At 35.2% G+C, this 26,494-nt stretch overlaps 1 protein-coding gene across 7 annotated transcripts in view; it reads right to left on the minus strand.

Annotated features, from left to right (window-relative positions):
* LOC115210255 overlaps positions 1-26,494 on the minus strand; it is a 757,977-nt gene that overhangs the window by 417,053 nt on the left and 314,430 nt on the right. For all 7 annotated transcript variants that reach the window (XR_004998729.1, XM_036502024.1, XM_029778737.2 and 4 more), the window contains one exon: positions 15,862-15,906. Coding sequence is in view for 6 of the 7 variants with exons in the window: in XM_036502024.1 (XP_036357917.1) it covers positions 15,862-15,906 (45 nt within the window). In the remaining variant the exon portion in view is untranslated. The remainder of the gene's footprint in view (positions 1-15,861; positions 15,907-26,494) is intronic.

Consider the following 26,494-nt stretch of genomic DNA (forward strand, 5'->3'; position numbering starts at 1 on the left):
AGTTTGTTGTCCCTCTTTACAGCATATTACCAAACAAATGCAAGAGGGTGTTCTTTGTGTTATTGTAGGATATAAAGAGAGAAATGCTAAAATGTGTAGTCAATTTTTTAAAAAAACAGGATTGAATTTGTTCCTTTTTTACTTAAAAAAATTCAGTTTGGTTCAAAATTCTAATTTTGAAACAAGTTCTTGGGTTTGATTATTTAATTATGATGGTGTTGAATTCAGATCATATAAGTGCTCAAGGTACAGCATAGGAATTGTGTAGTCTTAAACTAGGTATATTACTGCTTGTCTTGATCCATTCAGATACATTGATGGTTTAATTTCATGATGTAATAGTTGATTTTACAAACAATACATTTAAGACTACATGTGAATGTAAAATTTGGAAGAACAGATAAATCTATATCAACACCCGAAGAAGAAAAAAGAAAAAAAGTAGATAAAACATAGGCACAGTGTGGCTGTATGATGGGAAGTTTACTTCTCCACCAAATGGTTCCGGGTTCAGTCCCACTGTGTGGCACCTTGGGCAAGTGTCTTCAACTATAGCCTCAAGCCAGCCAAAGCCTTGTAAGTGGATTTGGTAGATGGAAACTGAAAGAAACCGTCGTATATGTGTGTTGTGTGTGTGTGTCTGTGTGTCTGTCTGTCTGTTCCCACTACCACTTGACAACTGGTGTTGGTGTGGCTATGTCCACTGTAACTTAGTGGTTCAGCAACAGAGACAGATAGAATAAGTACTAGGCTTTAAAAAAAAATGTGCTGAGGTCAGTTCATTTGACTAAAAATTCTTCAAAGCAGTGCCCCAGAATGGCTGCAGTCTAATGACTGAAACAAGTAAAAGATAAAACAAAAAACATATTTGAAATAATCATCTAAAAATACTGTTACATCTACAAGAGTGTTGTTATTTTCAATGTCAGGTACTTAATGAATACAAAAGGCAAACACTTATTTACTCCTCATATGGAAAGTTGATTGATCGACATTTAAAGTAAATCTGGTGGGCAATGAGAAAACTAGGGATAGATGAATGGTTAGTGAGAGCTGTGCGGGCCATGTATAGGGACGCCGCTAGTAGGGTGAGGGTTGGAAATGAGTACAGTGAAGAATTCCGGGTAGAGGTAGGGGTCCACCAAGGCTCAGTACTCAGCCCCCTCCTATTTATCATAGTCCTCCAGGCAATAACGGAGGAATTCAAGACAGGATGCCCTTGGGCTCCTCTATGCTGATGACCTTGCTCTAATTGCTGAGTCGCTATCAGAACTGGAGGAGAAGTTTCAGGTGTGGAAACAAGGATTAGAATCGAAGGGCCTCAGAGTCAATCTAGCTAAAACCAAAGTCGTAATCAGTAGGAAGGTAGACAAATCACAAACACCTTCAGGTAGATGGCCTGCTCGATCTGTAGAAAAGGTGTAGGTAGAAACTCTATAAGATGCACCAAGTGTAAGCTATGGACACATAAGAGATGCAGCAATGTCAAAGGAAGGCTAACTAGGAAGATGGTTTTTGTATGTGGCAGATGCTCAGGACAATAAACACTGAAAATGCTCTGAGACCAACTTCCGTCACTTTCCAGGGAGAAAAACTAGAAATAGTTGATAGTTTCCGTTACCTAGGTGACCAAGTCAGCAGCGGGTGGGTGTGCTGAAAGTGTAACTGCTAGAGTAAGAATAGCTTGGGCAAAGTTCAGAGAGCTCTTACCTCTGCTGGTGACAAAAGGCCTCTCGCACAGAGTGAAGGCAGACTGTATGATGCGTGTGTACGAACAGCCATGCTACATGGCAGTGAAACATGGGCCGCGACTGCTTAGGATATGCGTAAGCTCGCTAGAAATGAAGCCAGTATGCTCCGATGGATGTTGTAATGCCGGTACTCACACACTCGGCAGAGTGTAAGTACCTTGAGAGAAAGCTGGACCTAAGAAGCATCAGTTGTGGTGTGCAAGAGAGACGTTTGCGCTGGTATGGTCATGTGGCGAGAATGGATGAAGATAGTTGTGTGAAAAAGTGCCACACCCTAGCGGTTGAGGGAACCTGTGGAAGAGGCAGACCCAGGAAACCTGGGACGAGGTGGTGAAGCACGACCTTCGAACTTTAGGTCTCACTGAGGAAATGACTAGAGACCGAGACCTCTGGAAGTGTGCTGTGCGCAAGAAGACCCGGCAGGACAAGTGAGTCCACAACCCGTGGCCTTCTACATGGGATGGAGCCAGCCTACGTATGCATACCTTCCCTTCTTGGGACACAAAACTCTACTTGTGAAGACGTGTTGAGGCAAGTGAGGATCAGAATTGAAATCGATCAATGGAAATTGCGGATGTGCTACCAGTGCCGGTGGCATGTCGAAACTCTGCTTGTGAAGACCCATTGAGGCAAGTGAGGATCAGAATCGAAATCGATCAATGGAATCGATCAATGGAAATTGCAGATGTGTTACCAGTGCCGGTGGCATGTAAGAGACTTTCCGTTTCGCGACCGTTGCCAGCACCGCCCCGTTTCGTGTCCGTTGCCAGCCTCGCCTGGCCCTCGTGCCGGTGGCACATAAAAAGCACCATCCGTTCGTGGCCGTTTGCCAGCTCTGTCTGGCACCAGTGCGGGTGGCACGTAAAAAGCACCCACTACACTCACGGAGTGGTTGGCGTTAGGAAGGGCATCCAGCCGTAGAAACACTGCCAGATTTGACTGGGCCTGATGAAGCCTTCTGGCTTCACAGACCCCAGTAGAACCGTCCAACCCATGCTAGCATGGAAAACGGACGCTAAATGATGATGATGATGATGATGATGATGATCAATGGGAGACTGGCTCCCATGGATTTGAGGCTGTGGTTCTGGGTATTGTAATATTCAACTTTGAAGTGGACATGTAGATATTGTTGATATGGGTGGAGATGTCAAGAAAACTGAGATGTTGGATACAGTAGAGGTAAATATCAAGACAGAATCAAAAGAGTTAATGAAAAATGATTGATCTATCAAGATGTTATCTGGTAAGAATGGGAGCACCTACACAATTATCAATATATCTATGCATGTGAGCATACGCACACATACAAGCACACACAGGGCTTCTTCACAGTTTCCATCTTTTATATTCTATTCAAAAAGTATTGGTCAGTCCAAGATTATGACAGAAGAGAATCACCTAAGATGCTACATAGTAAGATTGAACCCGAAACTATGTTGTTGTGAAGTGAACTGCTTAACTAACTACACAGCCATGTTTGTGCCTTGTGTTTAAACATTTTACAGTAGAGATATGTTAAACATTTGTTTAAGTGTCTACAAACAACAATGCTGTCTATTTGCATAAATTAAAATATTTTCTTAATTGTATTCTGCTGAATACATTCATTCTCATAATGACATAACAGAAATATAACACTTTTATGTGTGACAAGTTTTTCAGAACAGCTGAGTATAGTTTGATAGGGCATGGTTACACAATACTGAAAAGACATTCATATTACTGTCAGATCTTTTGACAGATATTTAGGGGGAAAATTCAATAAATTACATAAATGTTGAGAATCTGAAACAGTGTATTGGTAAACGAATTAAAAATGGATCAAGCTTTACATATGCTTCTTCTCTGTCATATCAGCTATAAAATTGGAAATTAACTTTTGCATTGCTATTTTTTTTTATTTTAGATATCTACACATATTAAAAGAAAAAGTATGTGCACACACACGTACATGCACACAGGATAAATGGATACAGTAATGAATTGCTTTTATGCACTATGACAAATCTTTGCCAAGCTTATTTGTGAAAGGCTAAAGAGTTAAGACTCATTGAAAAGTTGGACATGTGCTATTAAAATACTAGTACAGCAGCCTAGACAAACATTAAAATAAATTTATTTTACTGTTGACAAAGATACAGAAAACATTAAATCAAAGGTATTTTTATTATATAAGAACAAACGGTAAATGTTTATTTAACATTATGCATAAAACACTGCACCTAATATCATGTTAGCATGTCTTGTTATCCATGAAATCATTGCATACAGCTGAAAAATTTTGCAGAGTATCTAAGTCAAATGAAACTAAGTTTCTCCAAGTTAATACATAGAAGAATGTGAGCTTAGGAAATCAAGTTAATGAAACATTTGTCAATTATACAATATACTTACATGGTAATCATTTATAGTTAAACTGAGTTAATGAATTTTAAGAGCCATTTCTGGAAGCAATGTAATGTCAGTGATGGGATATATGACCCAATAAACATTTCATTGATGGAGTGACACTATAATATAATATAGCAGCAATGTCAGTATTAACTGGAAATCTAGTGGAAGAGAATTACCTTGCTAAGTTTTCTAGTGTATTGCACATGCTGGAAAAATTAGCATACAACATAATGTAGTTCTAATTAGAACCAAATCAGCCCTCTCCAAGCAGACATGATCAGAGACCATGGCTGTCTCGTCATTTTTGTATACCTAAGGCTACATTATTTTGAGGAAGATTTGGTTGCAGGTTGTAATCATAATGAAAATAATTATAAAAAGTGGTGGCAAACTTTTATGACTTAACTTTTGCCAATGCCAGCCACTACCAGATTAGATTCTGGACCTTATGTTACATATATACACAGATTGGCCATCTGAAAAATGAGAGCTTCTACCAGAAGGAAATATATGATTTAGAGTAATCTTAGCATTCTAAACCCTTTGGGCAAAACAATGCAATATAGTATTTATTGACAGCAAGCCACAGCATATATAGGTCTCCATCCCTGTGATCCTTACCCCTTAGGCAACTAGCCAATGCACCTATGCCTTATGATAGCACTGATCTGTCACATAGAATATTTTCATAGGTAAATGTTGCAAGTGCAAATTTGCAATAATTAAATTATAGGCTTGCTGTTTAACAACAGCTGAAACCCTGGTCAAACAAACCTATGGTCAGAAGCATTTCTGATGTGACCATATAACTTTTTTAGAAATACCTAGAATTGTTGTCTGAAATCTCCTTCCATTTTTCTTAGAATAGTACAGTGTGATTTGTCAATTATTTCTAACAGGTCAAGCAACCATGTAATGACAATGGTCTTAGAAAATATCAAGATAGCTTATTTGCCAGAATTAATTTCTGCAATCAATATGGTAAATAAATACTACAGAGATAGCTCCTATTTTATTTGTGACAGAGTCCATAAAAAACAATCAGCTGGTTACTGACTATTTGGCTGAGGCATGAAAATTAAATTCATTTTGTTCTGTCCTAAAACTAAGTTAATAAAATCATAAATAACATGGAAACAATTTCCTGCTGGTGAATGAGCTTTTCAGCATAGCTCAGATCCTTATAATTGTTGTTTATCCTCAGGTCAGTTCTGACTGAATAAACATATGATCAAAGACATTCCAGCTGTGACGAGCCTGTCTTTTGTAAATCTAAGACTACACTGCTCAATGATTTTCTTCTGTTTTGCTGTTTTTATTTATTTATTTTATATTTATTTTAAAGCATTTTGTAAATGGCAGAGTGTGATTTGAGATAATTTTTCTGCTATTTCTCACAGGCTGAGTGATCATATATAACCAGAGTTCTCAACTTTTACACTATCAAGGACCCCTTTTGTTAATATGAATTTTCTCATGGGCCCCACACTTTTGAAAGACCTGTTTACTCCAAAAGTTAATTTTATTAACACCAAACTTGTTTCACTAGTTTTATCTCTCAGTTGAAAGATGTATGTAATGGAAAAATTATATGTAGCTGATTAATTAGACAATTTACATTGCAACCGTTTAAGATTCTGATCACAATTTATGCAGCCAAATACTACCTTTGTAGGCCACCAAGGATCTGTGGACCTCAGATGATGTACAATCTCCCGCATTGGTTTGTGAGCTTGTGTCCCCAGAAAGTCCTCAGTCAAAGTGTACAATGACTAAGAAATCTTTCTAAATATTATTTGCAGAGGCTTCATACTTAATGTATTGTGACTAAGACAGCAGGATATTATTTAGAGTAAAGCCACTTCCAATTATGAATAAAGTACAGATTGTTTAGGGTACAAATAGGAAGTAGATTTTATTGGTAAAATGCTTAAGCAAGCTTCTGTGGTTACTGGTGTGGTTGTTTAACCCCCAAATTTAACTGAGTAGAGTGGCGATCAATAACATTCCAACCATGACCAGCTATTCTTTTATGCAGACAATATACTTAGAACTTCATTATCCAATGTGACCTTCCTTAGAGGAAGATTTGGTTGCTATATCTAGCTGGTTGAGATGGTCTTATCTCTAGTAAAACAAAGAATTTGGGAATGACAAATTGTTAGATGGTAAATGGCAGGGAATGAACTTTGTAATATGTCACTTTGGTTCTGAAATATTTATATGTGGGCACAGACATGGCTGTGCTGTTAAGAAACTATGTGGTTTCAAGTTCAGTTCCACTACATGGCACTTTAGGCAAGTGTTTTCTACTATAGCCCCAAGCCAATAAATATCTTGTGAGAGGATTTGGTAGACAGAAACTGTGTGGAAATCCATCGTGCATGTGTGTGTTACTATGTGTGCATGTGACCTCCACTACTACTTGACAACTGGTGTTGATTTGCTTATGTCACTGTAACTAAGTGGTTCAGCAAAAGAGACCTATATAGTAACTATCAGACTTCAAAATAAGTACTGGAGTTGATATGTTTGACTAAAGCCTTCAAGATGATGCCCTGGTATGACCACAGTCCAATTACTGAAAAAAGTAGATGAACAATACACACATACATACACATTTAGAGCAAGATGAAATTTTGGTTGGTGTCTACAGAAAAAGAAATGAATATTAGTTATTGAGCATAAGGTCCACATCATCTTATATTGAGTATACTAATATAAAGTGTTCCCTCCTGTATTTTTCCTCAGGGACCTTTAGCACATGGTTTTCTCTCACACCTTTATGTTGCTCACTTCACTGTTTTTGTTGTTGACACTCACCATATGCAGAGCTAAGCTAAAAAGATATTCTATCATTTTAATCACTTCATTCAATCATTCATCTAACCCGTAATACTAACATGTACTGTTCCCTGAAACCTTAGTTTTATCTCCATTTCATGTTTTCATCATTGTTCTCTAGTAAGAATGGCTATCGCTTCTCTGCGATGTGCCCACACACTCCCACCCCCACCACATATACCAGAAATCTATCCTCAATACCAGAAACCCCTTCAGAGCTCTGCTTCATTTCAGTACCTGAAGACTTGCATATCTTCATCCCTACTTCCCTGCCACCAACAATCACCCAACTACTACATACACCAAAAGGTGTAAGCTTTGGACGCACAAAAGGTGCAGCAATATCAGAGGAAGGTTAACAAGGAAATTAGCTTTTGTATGTGGAAGATACACAGGTACAATAAACATGGAAAATAGGCTCCATCAACTGCCAGGGTAGCAAACTATGAGGAGTAGATAGCTTCTGTTATCTAGGTGACTAAGTTAGTAGTAGAGGTAGATGCTCCAAGAGCATAGTTGTGAGAATAAGATTGGGTTGGGCAAAGTTCAGAGAGTTCCTACCTCTGCTGGCAACAAAGGGCTTCTCTCTCAGGGTGAAAGGCAGATTGTATAATGTCTGTGTGTGAACAGCTATACTACATGGCAGTGAAACATGAGCTGTGACAGCTGAGGACATGCATAGGCTTGAAAGAAGTGAAATCAGTATGCTTTGCTGAATGTGAAATGTCAGTGTGCATATTCGACAAGGTGTAAGCATCTTGAGAGAAAAGTTAGGCATAAAAGGCATCAGATGTGGTGTACAAGAGAGACAACTGCACTGGTATGGTCATATGATGCATATGGATGAGGACAGCTGTGTAAAGAAGTGCTGATCTCTAACTGTGGAGGGAATCTGTGGTAGACCTGGAAGACATGGGATGAAGTGATGAGGCATGATCTTTGAATTTTGAGCCTCACAGAAGCAATGACTAGTGATCGAGACCTTTGGCGATATGTTGTGCTTGAGAAGACCCATCAAGCAAAGTAAAATCGTAGTCATGGCTGATGCTGGTGTCACGTAACCGGAAAGAGCACCTTCTGAGCATTGGGCCTCACAGAGGCAAAGTGGCTGAGTTCTTTCCAAGCATTTAACCTCATAGAGGCAATGACTGAGACCTTTGGCATTATGTCATGTTTGAGAAAAAGACTCATCAAACTGAGCAAAATCACAGTTGTGGCAAATACTGGTGTCATGCAAATGGCACCCATGCCGGTGGCACATAAAAGCACCCATTACACTCTCAGAGTGGTTGGTATTAGGAAGTGCAGACTTCCAGATACCATCCAGCTCATGCCAACATGGACAATGAACGTTAAATGATGATGATTTTTTTTCCCTTACGGAACCTTCAACAATGAACATTCATATATTCAATCAATGGAACTACCTACGAGTTATATTAACATATAAGTGGTTGAGTATTCCACAGACACTGAGAATTCCATTCAAGTTCAGCACAACAATATGTGACAAAACTGAATTTTTGATTACAGGTACAATCCATTTTCTGGTAACCCAGTTTCACTCACAAGGCTTAGATAGACCCAAAACAATGGTAAAAGACCCTTGCATAAAATACCATGCAGCAGAATCAAATTGAGAACTTCATGATTGGGGAATAAACTTTTCAACCACTTCACCATTCCTGAATAGTATATCTATGTGTATAAAAAAAATACGACCTGTCCTCCACAGCAGTAGAATTAAGGCCACCCTCCCTGATGAAGAGGATTGGCCTGCAAGAGTCTTCTGCCAGTGTCATGTAAAAAGTACTTATGCTGGTACCATGTAAAAGTGCTCATGCCAAAAGTATCCAACACACACTGTAAAGTGGTTGGTATTAGGAAGGGCATCCAGCTGTAGGAACCAAGTCAAATCAGACAGGAACCTGGTGCAACTCTCCAGCTTGCCAGTTCTGGTAAAATCGTCCAACCCATGCCAGCATGGAAAGCAGACGTTAAAGGATGATGATGTTGATGATTCAAGTACAGTATATCTAAGACTTCATTGTACAATGTGTCATTTTTGTTTCTTTGTTGTTTTTTTTTTAAATGAAGATTATAGGTTCAAAGGACTTTGGCTTTAATTTTTCTAGTGGGTCAAATGATTGCATGAACTGTGCTTGTTAGTTTTATTGCAAATGATGTTGGTGGTGGTGATTATTATCATCATCATTATTACAACATCACAATGTTGATGATGTATCAAGAAATATATATATGAAGAAATACACACAAAAAATTCAAATTAGTCAATTGATTAGGGTGGAACAAACCACTGTTAAAACAATGAAGGAGCCTCTATGTGACTGCTTGATCTGCTAGAAATAGAAATCACATTTCTCTCAATGTTATCATCATTAAAGCAAGATATGTTGGATCCAGAGTACACAATGCTTTGAAAAGAAAAAATACAAGACGGTCATAGTTGGAATGTCTTTGGCTATATGTCTGCTCAGTCAGACCTGATTTCCATCTAAACAATAACAAATCACTATTATTCTCAGAAGCATAAAATACTGTTTGGGGCAATGAATGTTTCTATTTTAATCCTGGCCATTAATCCTCAAAAAGTAATCAAAATATCTGTTATAGATTCTCAAGGATCTTTAATTGAGCTGAAAATGTAAAAATACTCTTGTAATCCTAGCATTGAACTAACACTAAGATCTCTTGCACTTAGTACCTAACTTCCTAAAGTCATGCAAACTGAAGGAAATAATCTTAACTCTATAACAGAGTATAACCATGAAAGAAAACACACCTTATCACCTCAGCAACAGAGTATTATCATTGTCATTCTACTCTCCATTGCACTTATTAGCATTTAACATTTCAACTAGATGTTATCACAGTTTGGATTTAACCAATGGCTAACTGAAGCTAATCCTTTTTGAAATATATTTGCCATGCTTCCTGTTTCCGAACAAATAAAGACCAGATGTAATTTGCATTTAAATTTTCTAAATCGATTAAGTTATTTAGAATATTCTATGAAAGAAATATAAAGATCACCAACTAATATTGCTACATTATTGAGAAAATGTTTGCACAGTGGATTTTTATTATTAATAATGTGATGATGTAGTAGTGTTAATATACTTCAAAAAAGAAAACTTTTTGTTTATATAAGTCAGGTCTGAATTCAGCTAAGAATGGAGTTGAATGGAAAATGGAGAATACAGATTATACAGACTCGGCTAAACCAGACCAACATAGAAAACAGATGTCATAGCAACAATGAGACCAGGGATCGGGGATGGGGGTAACATTATACATACATATATACATACAAACATACATACATATATTATTTATATATGTATGTATATATGTATATGTGTGTGTGTGTGTATATATATATATATATATATATATATATATATATATAAACACCCATGTAAAACAATGCATAGAAATGTACACACGTCTACAATAAGTTATATACCCATATGTAAACACTTTTATTATTATCATTTTCTTTGCTGGTGTATAGCCATGTTTCTATCCTCATTAAGTAGCATGGCAGTTAAATTTCTTTTCTTCCTCAATCATTTGAGTAAACATACATCTAAATAGCCCTCGTTGTTCTCTCTTTAACTTTACTTGGACTATAATAAATGTTGTGTATTTTATATTATTTCCACAACTACAAATGTTGAATATAATTTTGGCAATTTAAGATCTTGATTTCAACTGAGGTGCACTTTAGAGAAATGACAAAACTAAAACAAATAAATAGCAGTGTTGAAAGAAGTTTGATTTCACAAAAGAAATATTTCATTTAAAGTTCTAAAGTAAAAGACAGCAAAACTTAATAAGATAAAAAGACTCATAAGTTGTTTGTTGGAAATAGTTGTAAGGAGACAAGTGCTATGACAAAGAAGAGTTATTGGATTTCCCTAATACAAATTCATATTTGTAAACAACTAGTCCCTCACTCTGACTGAAGGATTATGACTTAACTTATGTTGGTACACATTAATTCTGAATTATTATTTGACTTATTTTCATAGGTCCTCAATGACTATAAGCACACAAGAAATGCTTCAATATTGCAAATACACAAATCAGGTCTTTACTAAATGATAACAGTATCTAATGTGCTCAAATGATTAAAGGTGGTAAGTTGGCAGAATCATTAGTTCAAATTCTGCCAGGGCTGACTTTGCCTTTTTCCATCCTTTTGGGGGTTGATAGAGTACAAGTTGAACACTGACGGTAACTTAATCGACTAATCTCCTCCCCTGAAAATTGCTGGCCTTGTGCCAAAATTTGAAACCAATGTGCTCAAATGATAGGATTTTATTAGCACTCGCTCACATTACACTCTGATGGTTTTTAGGTCAATAAAGGTGATTTCCTTCAGGAAAATACAATAGTGGGGAATACACAGAACTTTTAAACTAATTGTGATCTTTAAAGATAAGGACATCAATTGTCCTATTTTAGCATTGGTTATTCTACACTTCTGCTAGAGATAGGCACTGAAAAAAATTATGTTCTATTTCTTGCATTCCTTTTTAGGTAAATGCAAGTTTAAACACGGGTAAGAAATAGTAAGTTTAAGAAATAGCAAACAACCTTTGTCCAGAGTATTACTTAAATAACATGCAAAATATATTGAAAGGCTTTAATGATAAAACAGTGCAAAACAAACTTTGATATATCACTTCTTTTTCGAAGAAGCGATATTTTAAACCAATCCAGCCTTCTGCTGATTGAAATACAAGGGAAAATTACTTATTAACTATGATACACTGCTGTTGCGAGGCTAAGGTAATGTACTTACTAGAAAACATGTTGATTTTATTAAAGTTTATTGTATCCTGTCTATCTGTTTATCTATCTACCTATATCTCTCTCTTTGTATGTACACATGTATACATGCAAGCAAACAAACATGTGTGTGTGTGTGTGTGTGTGTGTGTGTGTGTGTGTGTGTGTGGAGAGAGAGAACCAGGAAGGGATTTTGTTTTTATAGTGTAGTACAAAAAAGTAATCATCAGAACTTTATGTTGGAAGTATCTAGAACCTTATATATGCTAATTTGCATGAAATCAACAGCAGTTACATTTCTAAACTGCAGTTTAGTTTTGTCAGTGGTCAGTACCTGTCAACTGATTTGAAAGTAATAAGATGATAGAATATATAGGGATTACAGAGCACAACAACCTGTTCCATCATTGTCACCTGGGAAACACAATAACAAGACTTATAAGCAGTTAGATAAGGTAAAGGCATTTAAGAACACGTCGATGATCTGTAACCTGTGCCTTACAGAAAAACTGTATCATAATATAAAAAAAAAACAAACAAAAAAAAACATTAAAAAGACATAATTTTGAGATGTCTACACATGCGTAAATCTTTCCTTGAGAAGCATAATAGATGACCAGATCATTTGTACTGCCTAAAATTATCATATTACTGTTAAACCCGTTGACATGTACATCAAGCGATCTCACGGTACTAAAGCATAATACGTGTTTATCTCATATATGTATGTATGTGTACAAATGTGTATGGACAAACATATAATGTTTATATGCAAATATATAAACATTAGGATGATAAAGTACGTGGACAGTAGAAAATTTGCTATAAACACACCAACTGTAACAAACACGATTAAAACCAGTTTGGGAAATCTATTTATAGAGCTTGACAAGATATCATTATCTCAGTCAGTTGTTTTCCACATTATTAATATGCAGCTATTGATTGCTGATCACAATACCATATACACAAACTTATTCAAAATGCAAGCATCAAAATTGTCTGAGTTGGAGAAGGGAAATAAAGTTTTCTTCTTTTCCCTTTTTAATAGCAGATTTATTTCTGATCTTGGTTCTCACATATGTTCGTTGTCTCCTTTTCTGTCCTACCATTAATTTAATCTGCTGATATTATACATCTGTATAAAGTGTCAGCTTTCATGTGTAATATAACCCAGCTTATCAAATTATTGATTTCTAACATAGGCACAAGGTCTCAAATTTGAAGAATAAATAGAATTCATTAGATTCAATCCCTATACTCATCTAGTACATATTTTATTGACAAAAGCATAGTCAACCTTGAATTTGAACTCAGAGTATAAAGCTACACAACTAAATATTACAAAATATTTTGCCTATCACCCTACTGATTCGGCCAATCTTCTGCCCGAGTTGATGACAGCTATTTACACAATAGGTACCACTATGAAACTACACTATTTATATTTCCTGAACTCTTTTCAACAATTATTAAATTTTGACTATGAATATTAATAGGAACCTAACACTTTGTTTATTCAGCTAAAGTTCATATATGAGATCATATTTTGTACATAATATAGGTAGTGATTTCAAATACATATTAGATACTACTGAAAAATATTCCTTACACACACATGTCATTGTTATAACATTCTTTCTACATGCTAGAATGGATTAGTCCATTCTCTAAAACAGCATCTTTCCATATGCAACAATCTATTGTTAACTTATTTGTTGTTCTTATGTCTGTTCATTTTATTTTGTATTGCAACTTGTGGACAATAGATTTGTTGATTACAAGTTTCTAATGGATCAATCACTGGTTCACTGCATGTTTGATGGCAATAGGGACAACTGGGCATCTGTAACTCAATGAATTTCATTCAGCATCCTTCACCAATAGAGGCAAAAAAAAAAACCTGCATGCATACACACATGCAGAAATTGTGAAATATTGCAAGGATTCTTCATTTGAATTACCCAGAATAAAAATATGTACACAATCACATACTCATAGGGCTTACATACACATTTGTATGCTAAAGTGAGATACACACCTATTACATGAGTGCAAGTTTATCCACATATGCACCTACAACTATACACATGCACATACTAACTCACTGACATGTTCTCAAATTCGAGGAACTGTTCTGACTCAAACAAAAGAACCTTGTTATTTTGTTAATGAATCCAGCAAAGGAAAAACTTAAACCTCAAACAACTACACACATATATGTATATAGTGCAAGAGTGGCTGTGTGGTAAGTAGCTTGCTTACCAACCACATGGTTCCAGGTTCATTCCCACTGCGACCAAAGCCTTGTGAGTGGATTTGGTAGATGGAAACTGAAAGAAGCCTGTCATATATATGTATATATGTATGTGTGTCTGTGTTTGTCCCTCCAACATCACTTGGCAATTGATGCTGGTGTGTTTACATCCCCGTAACTTAGCGGTTCGGCAAAAGAGACCGACAGAATAAGTACTAGGCTTACAAAGAATAAGTCCTGGGGTCGATTTGCTCGACTAAAGGCGGTGCTCCAGCATGGCCACAGTCAAATGACTGAAACAAGTAACAGAATAAAAGAATATATATATATATACTCAATGGGCTTCTACACAATTTTCACCAATTAAATTTTACTCACAAGATACTGGTCAACTTGAGGCTGTAGTAAAAGAGATCTCTTCTTCCATACAGATAAATGAATATCTTTGATGCCCAATATCTTCATCTGATCATTGCTAATGAATCATCCACACAAAATGGTACATTTACAAAAAAAATTGTAGTCAACTTATACCCTCACTAATGTAGATCCTTTGCATTCATCAGCTTTTCACTTCTTACAAACACCTTGTCTAAACTAACTCTTGTAAACAGAGGGAAATCATTAGAGAAAGAATCTGCTAATCGCTAGGAGCAGTTTTTTACTTTCTCTCTCTCTCTCTCTCTCTCTCTCTCATCTTAGCTTCATTACTTGCACAGTTGCCATTTCAATAGCCAATGGCTTTTGTGTACTTGCATTAGATATACAGTACGATATTTTTGTATATTTCCATGAATCTATTAAATGGTAACCTAAAATATACTTCTAAGCAAATGTTACAAAGAATATTTATCTATTTAGAACTTAAAGCAAATGAAAGCACATATTGCCAAAATAGAAAAATCTGTGCTTTCAGGATGTGTTTTCATGTTTTCTTACAAGAGTTTAGTTTGTAATGGAGCATATTATATATCATAAATAAAAATAAATGCGTCCTTTTTAAAGCCTAGCCAGGCTCATTGTTGTTCCTTCTCGAGCCATGTCTGGCTCATGAGGGCCGGTTTCCCGGTTTCCTTGGCATATAGGTTCCCACCTGGATGGGACGCCAGTCCATCACAGGTGAGCTGCAAGATGCAGGAGGAAAGAGTGAGAGAAAGTTGTGGTGAAAGAGTCAGCAGAAGTTCGCCATTACTTTCTGCAGGAACCGTGTGGAGTTTAGTTGTTTCGCTCATAAACACACACATCGCCTGGTCTGAGATTCGAACCCGCGATCCCTCGACCGCGAGTCTGCTGCTCTAACCACTAGGCCATGTGCCTCCACAAATAAATGTGCCCTTTTAAAGCCTAGCCAGGTTCATGGGCCCAGTTTCCCGGTTTCAATGGCCTATGTGTTCCCCAGCTGGACAGGACGCCAGTCCATCACAGCGTTACTCATTTTTTGCCAGCTGAGTGGACTGGAGCAACATGAAATGAAGTGTTTTGCTCAAGAACACAATGTGTCGCTCAGTCCAGGAATCAAAACCACAATCTTACGATCATGATGCTGATACCCTAACCACTAAGCCATGCACCTCCACATTATTTATCATAGTTTTCTTTAATATTTTTTTTTCAAGATTGTTAATTCACAATAAATATAGTCAATGATTTAAAAGTTAATATATTCATTCAATATGTTAATATATATTCATTCAATATGTCAAATAAATGTGCAAGTCAAAATTATTGAGAACTGAATTTTTCAATTTTAAAGGGTTCCAGGATTGAAATTTTTAGAAATATTGCCAAACTCACCTTAATGTCTTGACTGTCTTCACCCTTTACAGCATATATTCCTTTCTGGAAACAAAAACAAAAAAATAGATAAAATTGTGAAAACCAACTAATGAAATAATTAATGAAGATTCCTAAGAAAAAAGATATAAATTGAAAAAATTTCATTTTAAATTGTAAAGTTTGTCATATCCATGAAAAGAGAGAAGCAGTAAATGGCCTTTGGTGAAAACACTACTTTATCCTATATTTGGTAAAAGTGGAAAGCAGAACAAGCAAACAGGATTTTGAAATAAATATGTAATCTGTTTTTATAATACTAATCACATTTTTACTCAGAAAAATTAGAAAAGGTAGACGTTAAATCTAAGTTTCTATTACCAATTATTATCATAGTAAAAAATATCAGTTATATTTAAGCACATTTGTTTCATACCAATTCTTCACTTACAAACCTTTACACTTCTATTAAGAAGTTCATTGTATTTCCACTATTCAAAGCCTACCTCAATATGCAAAGGTTACAATTCATAAACCACATTCTATTCCAGTACAAACCACTCTGGCAATATGTCCAACCATTTGGAAACACTTTTAACAACACTCTATAATACTCTCACAGTACAAAAATAATTTTACTCTCTCATCATTTAATCAAGACAAACACTTACTTCTATGCTTCACCAAAAAAATATATATACACTAACATAGCTTTAAAATCAATCCCTCCTCTGGTCCAAGCTTTGTGTTGCTTTCGCATCCCTTTATAATAAATTCTGAGAAATCAAACTTAGTACATACTGGTTGAACTAATTTAACCTGTTTCTCTTGCACCATAAATAAATCTAACAAACATATTAAAACCAGAAGAATGGTAAATGAATGAAACATTGAAATAGCCACAATACTGTGTGCTCACATAACCAGTAGAGACTGAGTTGAAACTGAAATGTGCAATTGTCTAAAATTCTGAGGTGAAGAGTTGTTGTTATTATTATCATTATCATTATTAAAGCAGAACTGTTATCATGCCTAGCAACATTTCTTCATGATCTGCATGTTTAAAGTTCAAATCCCACTGAGGTCAGCTTTACTGTTCATCCTTTTGGGGTCAATAAAATATGTACAAGTTCAGTACAGAAGTCAATGTAATTAGCTTCCTCTGCCCCTCAAAATTACTACCCTTGTGTCTAAATTATTATTATCATTATTAGGCAGTGAGCTGGCAGAATCGTTAGCATACAAAGCAAAATGCTTAGTGACATTTACCACCACTTTATGTTCTGAGTTCAAATTTCACCAAGGTCAACTTTACCTTTCATTCTTTTAGGGTCAATAAAATAAGAGCCAGCCAAGCACTAGGGTCTATGTAATTGACTAGCCCTTTCCCCAAAAATTTGAAATCATTATTATTATCATTGTTGTTTTTGTTCATGTTACTGTTGCTTTGTTTCATATGAGCAGTTTCAAGTCTCACCCAGAGACCACAAGTAACAGCAAATTGGACATTTTAATATGGGTGTTATTTATGATTAGCAGTGATTGTATGGTAAGACGTCCGTATCTGAGAATTAGGATTCTGTTAAATTTTAATACTTCAGTTTTGAAAGAGTTTTAAGAGAATCAGGTATTTTCAAGTTGAGAATAACTTTCTTAGGATGTAGGCCGTACCTATGAGAATAATTTTTGTATAGTTATGATGCCTTGGGATTAACCTAGTACCTAGCTATAGTGTTTAAGAGTGCAATTTGGGTTGTCCCCAAAGCCATGATAATCACAGGTACAGTTGTTGCTCTTAGATACCAGATTTTTGAGACCTCTGTTTCATATTTTCTTACCTTCTCTATGAGCAGACATGTTTTGTCAGCATGGTTTTTTAACACAATATCTGATCTACTGGTCTGTAAAGCATGATCAGTTTTGATACTAAAGTGATATTATTTTCTACTACTTTGGCAGGCTTATGTTCCCACCAATTCTTCTCATGTGGGTGTCCAGACTTACAACATATGAGCCAGTGCAAATACCGACCAACACTATCATGGCATCAAATATTCATTTGAGGCAAGCAGAGAGCATCCAGAGATGAGTGGTCAATTATTTCCCTGGCTGTACCACAAAATCTGCAAGCAGGATTGGCACCATTTTTAAGAATGCTTGCTTGGTAGTTTCTGGTGGGTAGACACTGAACCTGAGCAGCTACAATGAAGCCCTATTATTATCATTATTGAAGGTGGCGAGCTGACAGGATCGTTAGCATGCCAGACGCAATGCTTAGCAGTATTCCACCTGTCGCGATGTCATGAGTTCAAATTCCACCAAGGTCAACTATACCTTTCATCCTTCGGGGTTGATAATATAAGTACCAGTTCAACACTGGGGTCGATGTAATTGACTCATCCCATCCCCCAAAATAGCTGACCTTGTGGCAAAATTTGAAACCACCACCACCATCATTATTATTATTATAAGGCAGTGAGCTGGCAGAATTATTAGTGTGTCTGACAAAATACTTATCAGCATTTCTTTTGGCCTTACATTCTGAATTCAAGTACCACTGAGTATCCTGTCTTGCATCCTTTTATCGATCCCAATTAAGCACTGGGGTCAATGAAATTAACTAGCCCTCTCTCACTAAATTTCAGTCCATGTGTCTATTAGTAGAAAGGATCATCATCATCATCATTATTGTTATTATGGTATTGTGGCATTTTGTTCATCTTTAAGTTCTCAGTTCAAATTCCACTGAGGTCAACTTTGTCTTTCATCCTTTTACGGTCAATAAAATAAGTACTAGTGAAACACTGGGGTCAATGTAACTGACCGTCCACCAAAATTTCAGGCCTTGTACCTATAGTAGAAAGGATTATTATTATTATATTTTTTTTTTCAGACAGTTTTTTTCTTGGTTGCTATTATCAACAGCCTTCTTCAGGTGCCTGTCATATTTTCATACTTGGTAATATTCTCAGTATTTGAACTGAACCTTGGGTGTTTGGTAGATTATCCTCCATCCATTGTCTTATTACCAGGGATAATTTTTAAGGACAATAGGAGAGTGATTTCAAGTGTCAAATGTCAAATGTTATATTGTGGGTGTATGCTCATTCCCTGGGTCAGTCAGTTTATATTTACTTTAGTTCAAGCAGAAAAAAACCAAGTGGCATCATAAGTGGGAAAATAATTAACACAAAATTAATTATATTGCTAGTATAGACAATGGAATGAGAACAATTTATGCCTATGAATACAATATAGAGTTGAAATTCCAGGAAAATTACCAGTTACGACAGGCACCTGTGAAAGGTACAATAAAAATGTTGTTACTGTAACAAGATGAAGGCACCAGTCCAAATTTATCGGTGTATAATAAGATGCACTAGATGTGTGGATTAGTTTTGAACTACTTCTAGTTACTGTACTTGAGCAGAATTGCCTGTCATAATACAACAACAACTACTAGAGCTGCTGCTATTACTACTACTACTACTACTACTACTACTACTACTACTACACATTTCAAGTAGTATACAATCTGCTTTCTGTTCAGAAATTCTGTTCCAAAAGGTACTATCAAAAAAATTACATGACTTCTAAACTTCTCAGTCTTTAGGTGTCATATTCTAAGGATCATATCTAGTGCTAATATTGCTTAGTAAAAATCATGCCTTTCAACATTGAATACTCTGTTGTCAAAGCCTACTTAGTATGCTTAAGCATTTTTTTTTACTTAACAGATAATAATACCTTACAGAGAAAAGCTCCCCTCCACCATAAAAAATCTTACTACAAATTAACTGTCAAACTCCCATAAAATTCAAGCTTAATTTTTCTTAATAAAACCATAGCATATGAGAAAAGCAAACAAGAAGAAAATAAAATTCAACAACAAAATCAACAGCTACTAATCAAATGCTGTATCCTAAGAAAACAACACTTATCATTTTATCAAGAAACAATATATAAAATTGCACGTGCAAAATACTGAGTTAGATTTTGCAAAACAAAACTTTGGACAAAATTACCCACCACCCACCACACACACACACACACACACACACACACACACACACACACACACAAAAGAATTTATTTAGATAATATGGTCATAGAGTAAGACTACGAAAGGTTTTCAGGACTTCAACAAAAGGAATGCCAGGGCAAATAGCTGAGACCTGATTGTCAAGATAAAAATCACAAAATGGAAACCCAGTTTGTGACAACACCCAGTTGTTTGTTTTATGATACAAATGATTTGACACTACATGATAGAAGACCTCACAAATTACATATGCACATGGGTGTATAAATATGTATGCATATGTTTTGTAAGAAATTTAATAGGAATAGGTCTTAGAACTATAAATTTCCTTGTATTTTTGCATATTGTGAACTATATAGTTTTGGCAAAGGAAGTAAAAACGTGATAATTACAGTATTTATTGTTCATTTGCAGATGGTGTGGAAGACAGGAAGAAACATCATTAATAAACACAATCTAACAAGAGAAAACAATTTTAAAAAGGTGACTGAAGGTGTGAAATTAATTCTGTTAGAACAGGGCTAAGTTTACTGCTCAGTGCATTAATTGTTATTTTCTTGCTTTCATCTCATATGAAAGGATGGTTCAGCATAAAATACTAAAATACTAGCACAAAACTTGCTTTAAGTCCAGATTTATACACCGATGCTACAAGAAATGGTGTGATAATTATGAATTTGTGACTGCAAGTTATATCATGAACATTTCTGGAACAAGTTGGCAATTAGGAAAAACAAAAAAAGTCTTTGTACATATCATTGCACTTCCAGAAAGGAGTAGTTTCTTTTTTGCAGGAGAATGAAATACAAGTATTGTGCAAAACCACTTCAAACATAACTGTAAGTATTAGTTCATGTAAACACCACAGAGGCATGAAAAATATCAATGCTTTGGGTCATGGCTGAAACAGCTTTGATATGGAGCTCTGCAAGAGGTTGCATTACAAAACAGTCACCAAGTTAAAAGGACTCAAGGCATTATAATGTCTTAAAACATTTCAATATTAATATTTCATAAAGCAGTATACTCGGCGAGCTGGCAGAAACGTTAGCACGCCGGGCGAAATGCTTAGTGGTATTTCGTCTGCTGCTACGCTCTGAGTTCAAATTTCGCCGAGGTCGACTTTGCCTTTCATCCTTTCAGGGTCGATTAAATAAGTACCAGTTACGCACTGGGGTCGATATAATTGACTTAATCCGTTTGTCTGTCCTTGTTTGTCCTCTCTGTGTTTAGCCCCTTGTGGGTAGTAAAGAGATAGTATACTCGTGAATGGTTGTTTTAATAAGAGAAACAACAGCATTGATGAGAAATGGCATCAATGATACAGACTAGGTAGTCAACTTTCAATGGAAAGTAAAATAGGTAGTCATACATTTCCAAATGACAGTTACCAGTATTTTACCAATACATGTGGTAATGTTTTATATAGTTCATTTTCATAATGTGTGTAATTAACGCAATTCTCAGAGAAACTAATTGCATAAAAATTTCAAAAAAATTTTTAATCAGATATATATAATTTTATCTTTCCATTTTCCTTCTTTTTATCTTCAAATTTTACAAGATACCAAAACTGATATTACTTAATGTGATTAGACTGTGATAGTATATTTTCTATTATATTTAAAGCTATAACAACAGTTCTGAACTCTACCTGATTAATTATACATTACTTGTCTGTCTATTTTTAATCTTCCACACTAGTCCAGTCACAACTGTTACTATATTTGTATTGCAATGGAAAGCGACAAGAGCAAAAGGAGGATTCTAGTGAAATGTTCTCATGTAGTCTTTTTAAACTCAATTACATTCCTTTCTATTTTTTTAATATTATTGGTCTAATCCAAAGGATAGGGCTGTACTCAGAGTTTTTATAAGCCTTTCAAGATCCATGAGAATGATATGGTTAATGTTCCTCTCAGGCAGCTGCAAGTTAGCAGTGAGAGGATGTACAGAAGGATGAAACTCCAAAGGAGCAACTTTCTGGGGAGAAAGGTTTGGAAATAGTGGTTGTTAGTGTGGGACCTGAGATATGGACATAATATATGTAATGAAATTGGAGATGGCATGAGATCAACCAGATCCATGGAGAAGAGGCCACTGCAGTAATGACAGAAATAGTAAAAAAGAGGATACAGAAGGACTGTTGGTCAAACATTGAACTGTATTGGTGAGTAACTTCATGCAATCAGCTGAGCTGCTTTTTTTTAAATATAGTTTAACACATCTGTGACTATGTAGCAGCATATCCTAGAGGTGGGATGAGTACTTTGTGAATTTTATCTGGAACTTGTAGCAAGTAGTAGCATTTTATGACCCTGAAGAGGAAAGCAAGTCTTGGTGATACAGTTGTGATTAACTATGTTAGGGCATTCATTTGCTAGGAAAGATCCTTAGAGATTGTGAGGCCAAGCATTTATGTGCTCATGAGAGTTCTAGTTGTGTACTGTATATGTTTAGTGGGTGAGATGGGGCGCAATAATGTTTTCTCACTGTATAAAGTGAGTGTGTTTTTATGCTGTTGAAAGGAGGTAAGATTGGTATGACCACATAGTATGATGCTTCTGAGTTCACTTTATGTAGTAGTCAATGAGTTCACTCTATGAGTAGTCAATGCAGATTTGATTTGCAGTGACTAAGCTACATGTGGATGATTTTCAGATGCATAAGGTTAAGGAGGAATGAAGAATGGTACCATCTACATAGAAGTAGACACTGTTGGAAGTGAAAGCAAATATATCACTGTCATATAGGAGAAAAAAAACCAAACCTTGGAGCAAAGTTAAAAGAATATGAGGTGTCCAAGAGATCTTCAGCAGCACCTGCTGCAATGATGCAATCTGACAGAAAGCCTGCTATCCAAGAGATAAAAGATAAAAGAAAGTCATAGAGAGACAGTTTTACCAAGAGATTTGCATGCCAATCATAGCTGAAAGCCTAAGCTTGCATCGAATATCTTCAGAACACCTTAATTTTTTATATATTAATCATCAAGTGCATAAAGTATCAAAATTGACTTAAGACCTAAGGATTAATTTGAAATAACTGAAGAGAAAAAAAGCCACCAGGAACTATCAAAATTTAATCATGAAAATAATCCAATAATCACAAAGCAAATAGTTTTCTAACAGGTCTAGATGTATTTTTTAAAATACTGTAACGATTATAAAACAGTTACTTCTATTAACATATTACACATAAGGATAACACACAAGTTAAAAGATTAACATAAAGCCATTTAATAATCTCAGACTTGAAAAATAGACAAAAGTCACAACATTAGGCATGGCAATTACGTGCAAGCCTTCTTTGTGGTGTAGTCACTTTATGTGAACATAATCTCCATTTAGTACATTTGCACCACCTCTTCATTATGGGTAATAGAGTCGCTTGACAAGAATAGATGAATAAACTTTGATTTTTATATAAACCTGTCATAAACATAAACCACGTGATTTATTAGACACGTGAACCTTCTTGAAAATGAAAATAATCATAGAATAATATGAATGACTAAATAAGATGTCTCTTGTTTTAGCATTTATCTTGACACTACTTTCTTATGCATCAAGCTGAGATTTCATGTAAATGAGAGAAAGTTATTATTTCCGGAATCTTAAATAGTATAGGGTTTTTATTTAAATAATAAAATAATACTTTCTTGTTTTTGTCTTTGTATTAAACTGCCTTAAAAAAAAAAAACAGAAAATGAACCCTTTTCTACTAATCTGATTTAAAAAAGAAAACAATATACTGAATGGCTGTGTGCGTGGTTAAGAAGTTTGCTTCAGAACCACATTGCTCTGGGTTCAATCCCACTGCATGGCACCTTAGATAAGCATCTTCTATTATAGCCTTGGGTTGACTAATGCTTTGTGAGTGCTATTAGAAAGACAGAAATTGTGTTGAAGCCTGTATTTGTGAGTGTGTGTGTGTGTGTGTGTGTGTGTGTGTTTGTGTGTGTGTGTGCATGCATGCGCATGCACATGTGTGCAAATGACAGTATTCATGTCAATGTTTATGCTTAGCATTTTATCATTGTAAACTGATGTGTTGAATTGTGGCCCTTTATGTCTAAAATGTAGCTTAACTATTCAGCAAACAGGAATCGATAAAATAAGTATCAAACTAGGGTAATTACTAGGGCCAAAATGATCAGTAAAACACTTGAAGTGGGTCACTCCAGGATAACCACTGTTCAATGACAGAAACCAGTAAATGAATATATGAACAAACAGAAAATTATATCATGTTCATGCCTTTCTTTAGCACAATGATATTACAAGAAGAATGAATTTGCTACAAATGAGAATTGAAACTGTGATATGCAAATATAGATTGTTATGAGTTAACTTCCTACAATACAATTAGCCCATAAAAATATTGATTACACACACACACAGCAAACAGAACCTCAAATATCATAATAACCTGTACAATAAAACTATTTCTAGATAGCCAATAGAAACGTTTATAGTAACCCCCTATACATACTTTCATAATTTACAATCAACATTCATGTTCAACATATATTAAAATAACTTGTGAATTTCTTTAGAATTATGATAATTTGATTTGTTTTGATCAGGTGAGGTCACAAGTTTCTAGAAAGGTGTATCTAATCAAATGAAATACTATAGCACTATTTGACAGGTACTTGTTTTATTAACCTAAGAGCAATGAAAGGCAAAGTAAACACTAGTTGTGTTTAAACTTAGAATGTACAAGATATCACTAATACCCATGAAGTATTTTGTCTGACTAAAAACAGTATGTATATATATATATATATATATGACAGCATGAAAGGCGGACATTAAACAGCATTTCCATTGTGTCTACTGGAACCATGAGGCAGTCTGAATTACAGGAAATTGTACATCCCATTCCTTAATGTAAAGTTACTCCACATAAATTATACTTTATTCTAAAATATATTTACATTGAGTTCTAACAACTGGTGATTAGCATCACTATACCTAAGTGAAATCATAATATATATCTATCTCTAATCAGATGGAATACTTTTTTGGCCATCTTACCATCATGGAACAGTAGTACATTATATATATATATATATTGATAGAAATGGTAAGACACAAAAGAATGAAAGAGACCTCGATATTACGTAAATAGAGGAATTTATCTGTAAATATATGTGACATATCATGGCTACAGAATAATTGTCACATATTATATTTACAGATATATATATATATCAAATAAGCAGAAAATGGAGAAAACATTTGATCAACAAACAAACTGACTACCATAGGTTATTATTTTTTGATACAAAACTTTAACATTGCTAACAGCTGTTTCTGCTACCTATGTCAGTTGATGCTGCCAAAGAAAATTATGAGAATAATATTCGTCATCTTTTATAGCACAACTGATCTGATACATGTAGCTTCATCAGAGTGACTACAAATGCATAAAATAAAAGAAGAGAAGAGAGAAGAGGAAAGAGCAGGGCCTCGAGATGAGGAAAGAAGGCTTAATAAATTAGAATCCTACCATTTTGCAGTGTAAAGCTTGAAGTCGATGAGCAAATGAATAAACTAGAAAAATAATTAGTGGGTTAATCTTTCTTTAGGGGTACTGGGGTGTATAAATAATAAGAAAATAAAACTAGTACTTAAGTATAACTGGAATCGCCAATAGATCTAGAAAAAGAATAGTACTTATAATTTCATAAATAGTGCTAATTAATATTTATCCAAAAACATACCCATAAAGTTGTTACAATAGTGTACTTACTGATATATTCTAGGGACCAACCACCTGTTGTCCATAATGGAATTGACCAAAGGCCAAGATACCCATGAAGTAACAACTTTATGGGTATGTTTTTGGTTAAATATTAATTATCACTATTTACGAAATCATAAGTACTATTCTTTTTCTAGACTTACTGGCGATTCCAGTTATACTTAAGTACTAGTTTTATTTTCTTATTATTTATACACCCCGGTACCCCTAAAAAAAGATTAACCGACCAATTATTTTTCTGGTTTATTCATTTGCTCATTGACTTCAAGCTTCACACTGCAAAATGGTATGATTCTAATTTATTAAGCCTTCTTTCATCTCGAGGCCCTGTTCTTTTCTCTTTTCTTTCTTTATTTTATGTATTTGTAGTCACCCTGATGAAGCTCCATGTACCAGATCAGATGTGCTATAAAAGATGACGAATATTATTCTCATAATTTTCTTTGGCAGCACCAACTGACATAGTTAGTAGAAATAGCTGTTAGCAATGTTAAAGTTTAGTGTTAAAAAATAATAACCTATAGTAGTCAGTTTGTTTGTTGATCAGAAGTTTTCTCCATTTTCTGCTTATTTTAAATTTGATTCCTGATAAACTCTTGTTTATTTTGTTATTACCTATATCCTATGAGCATATTATGCTTGCATATCCATGCCCAGGGTTAACAGAAGTAATTTATACTGGTAGTGATAAAGTATATTCTTATCCCTTAGATGGTTATTCCAACCGCTAGTGGCTGAGTATTTCTCAGACAGGCGTTCCCTTTAGAAAGTACTCAGAGAGGTTCCGTGAAACAGAATGTGAAAAGTCTAGATCTTTGCAATACAGGTACAACCAATATT

This window comes from Octopus sinensis, linkage group LG4, assembly GCF_006345805.1.
Source record: "Octopus sinensis linkage group LG4, ASM634580v1, whole genome shotgun sequence".
Taxonomy (NCBI): Eukaryota; Metazoa; Mollusca; class Cephalopoda; order Octopoda; family Octopodidae; genus Octopus; species Octopus sinensis.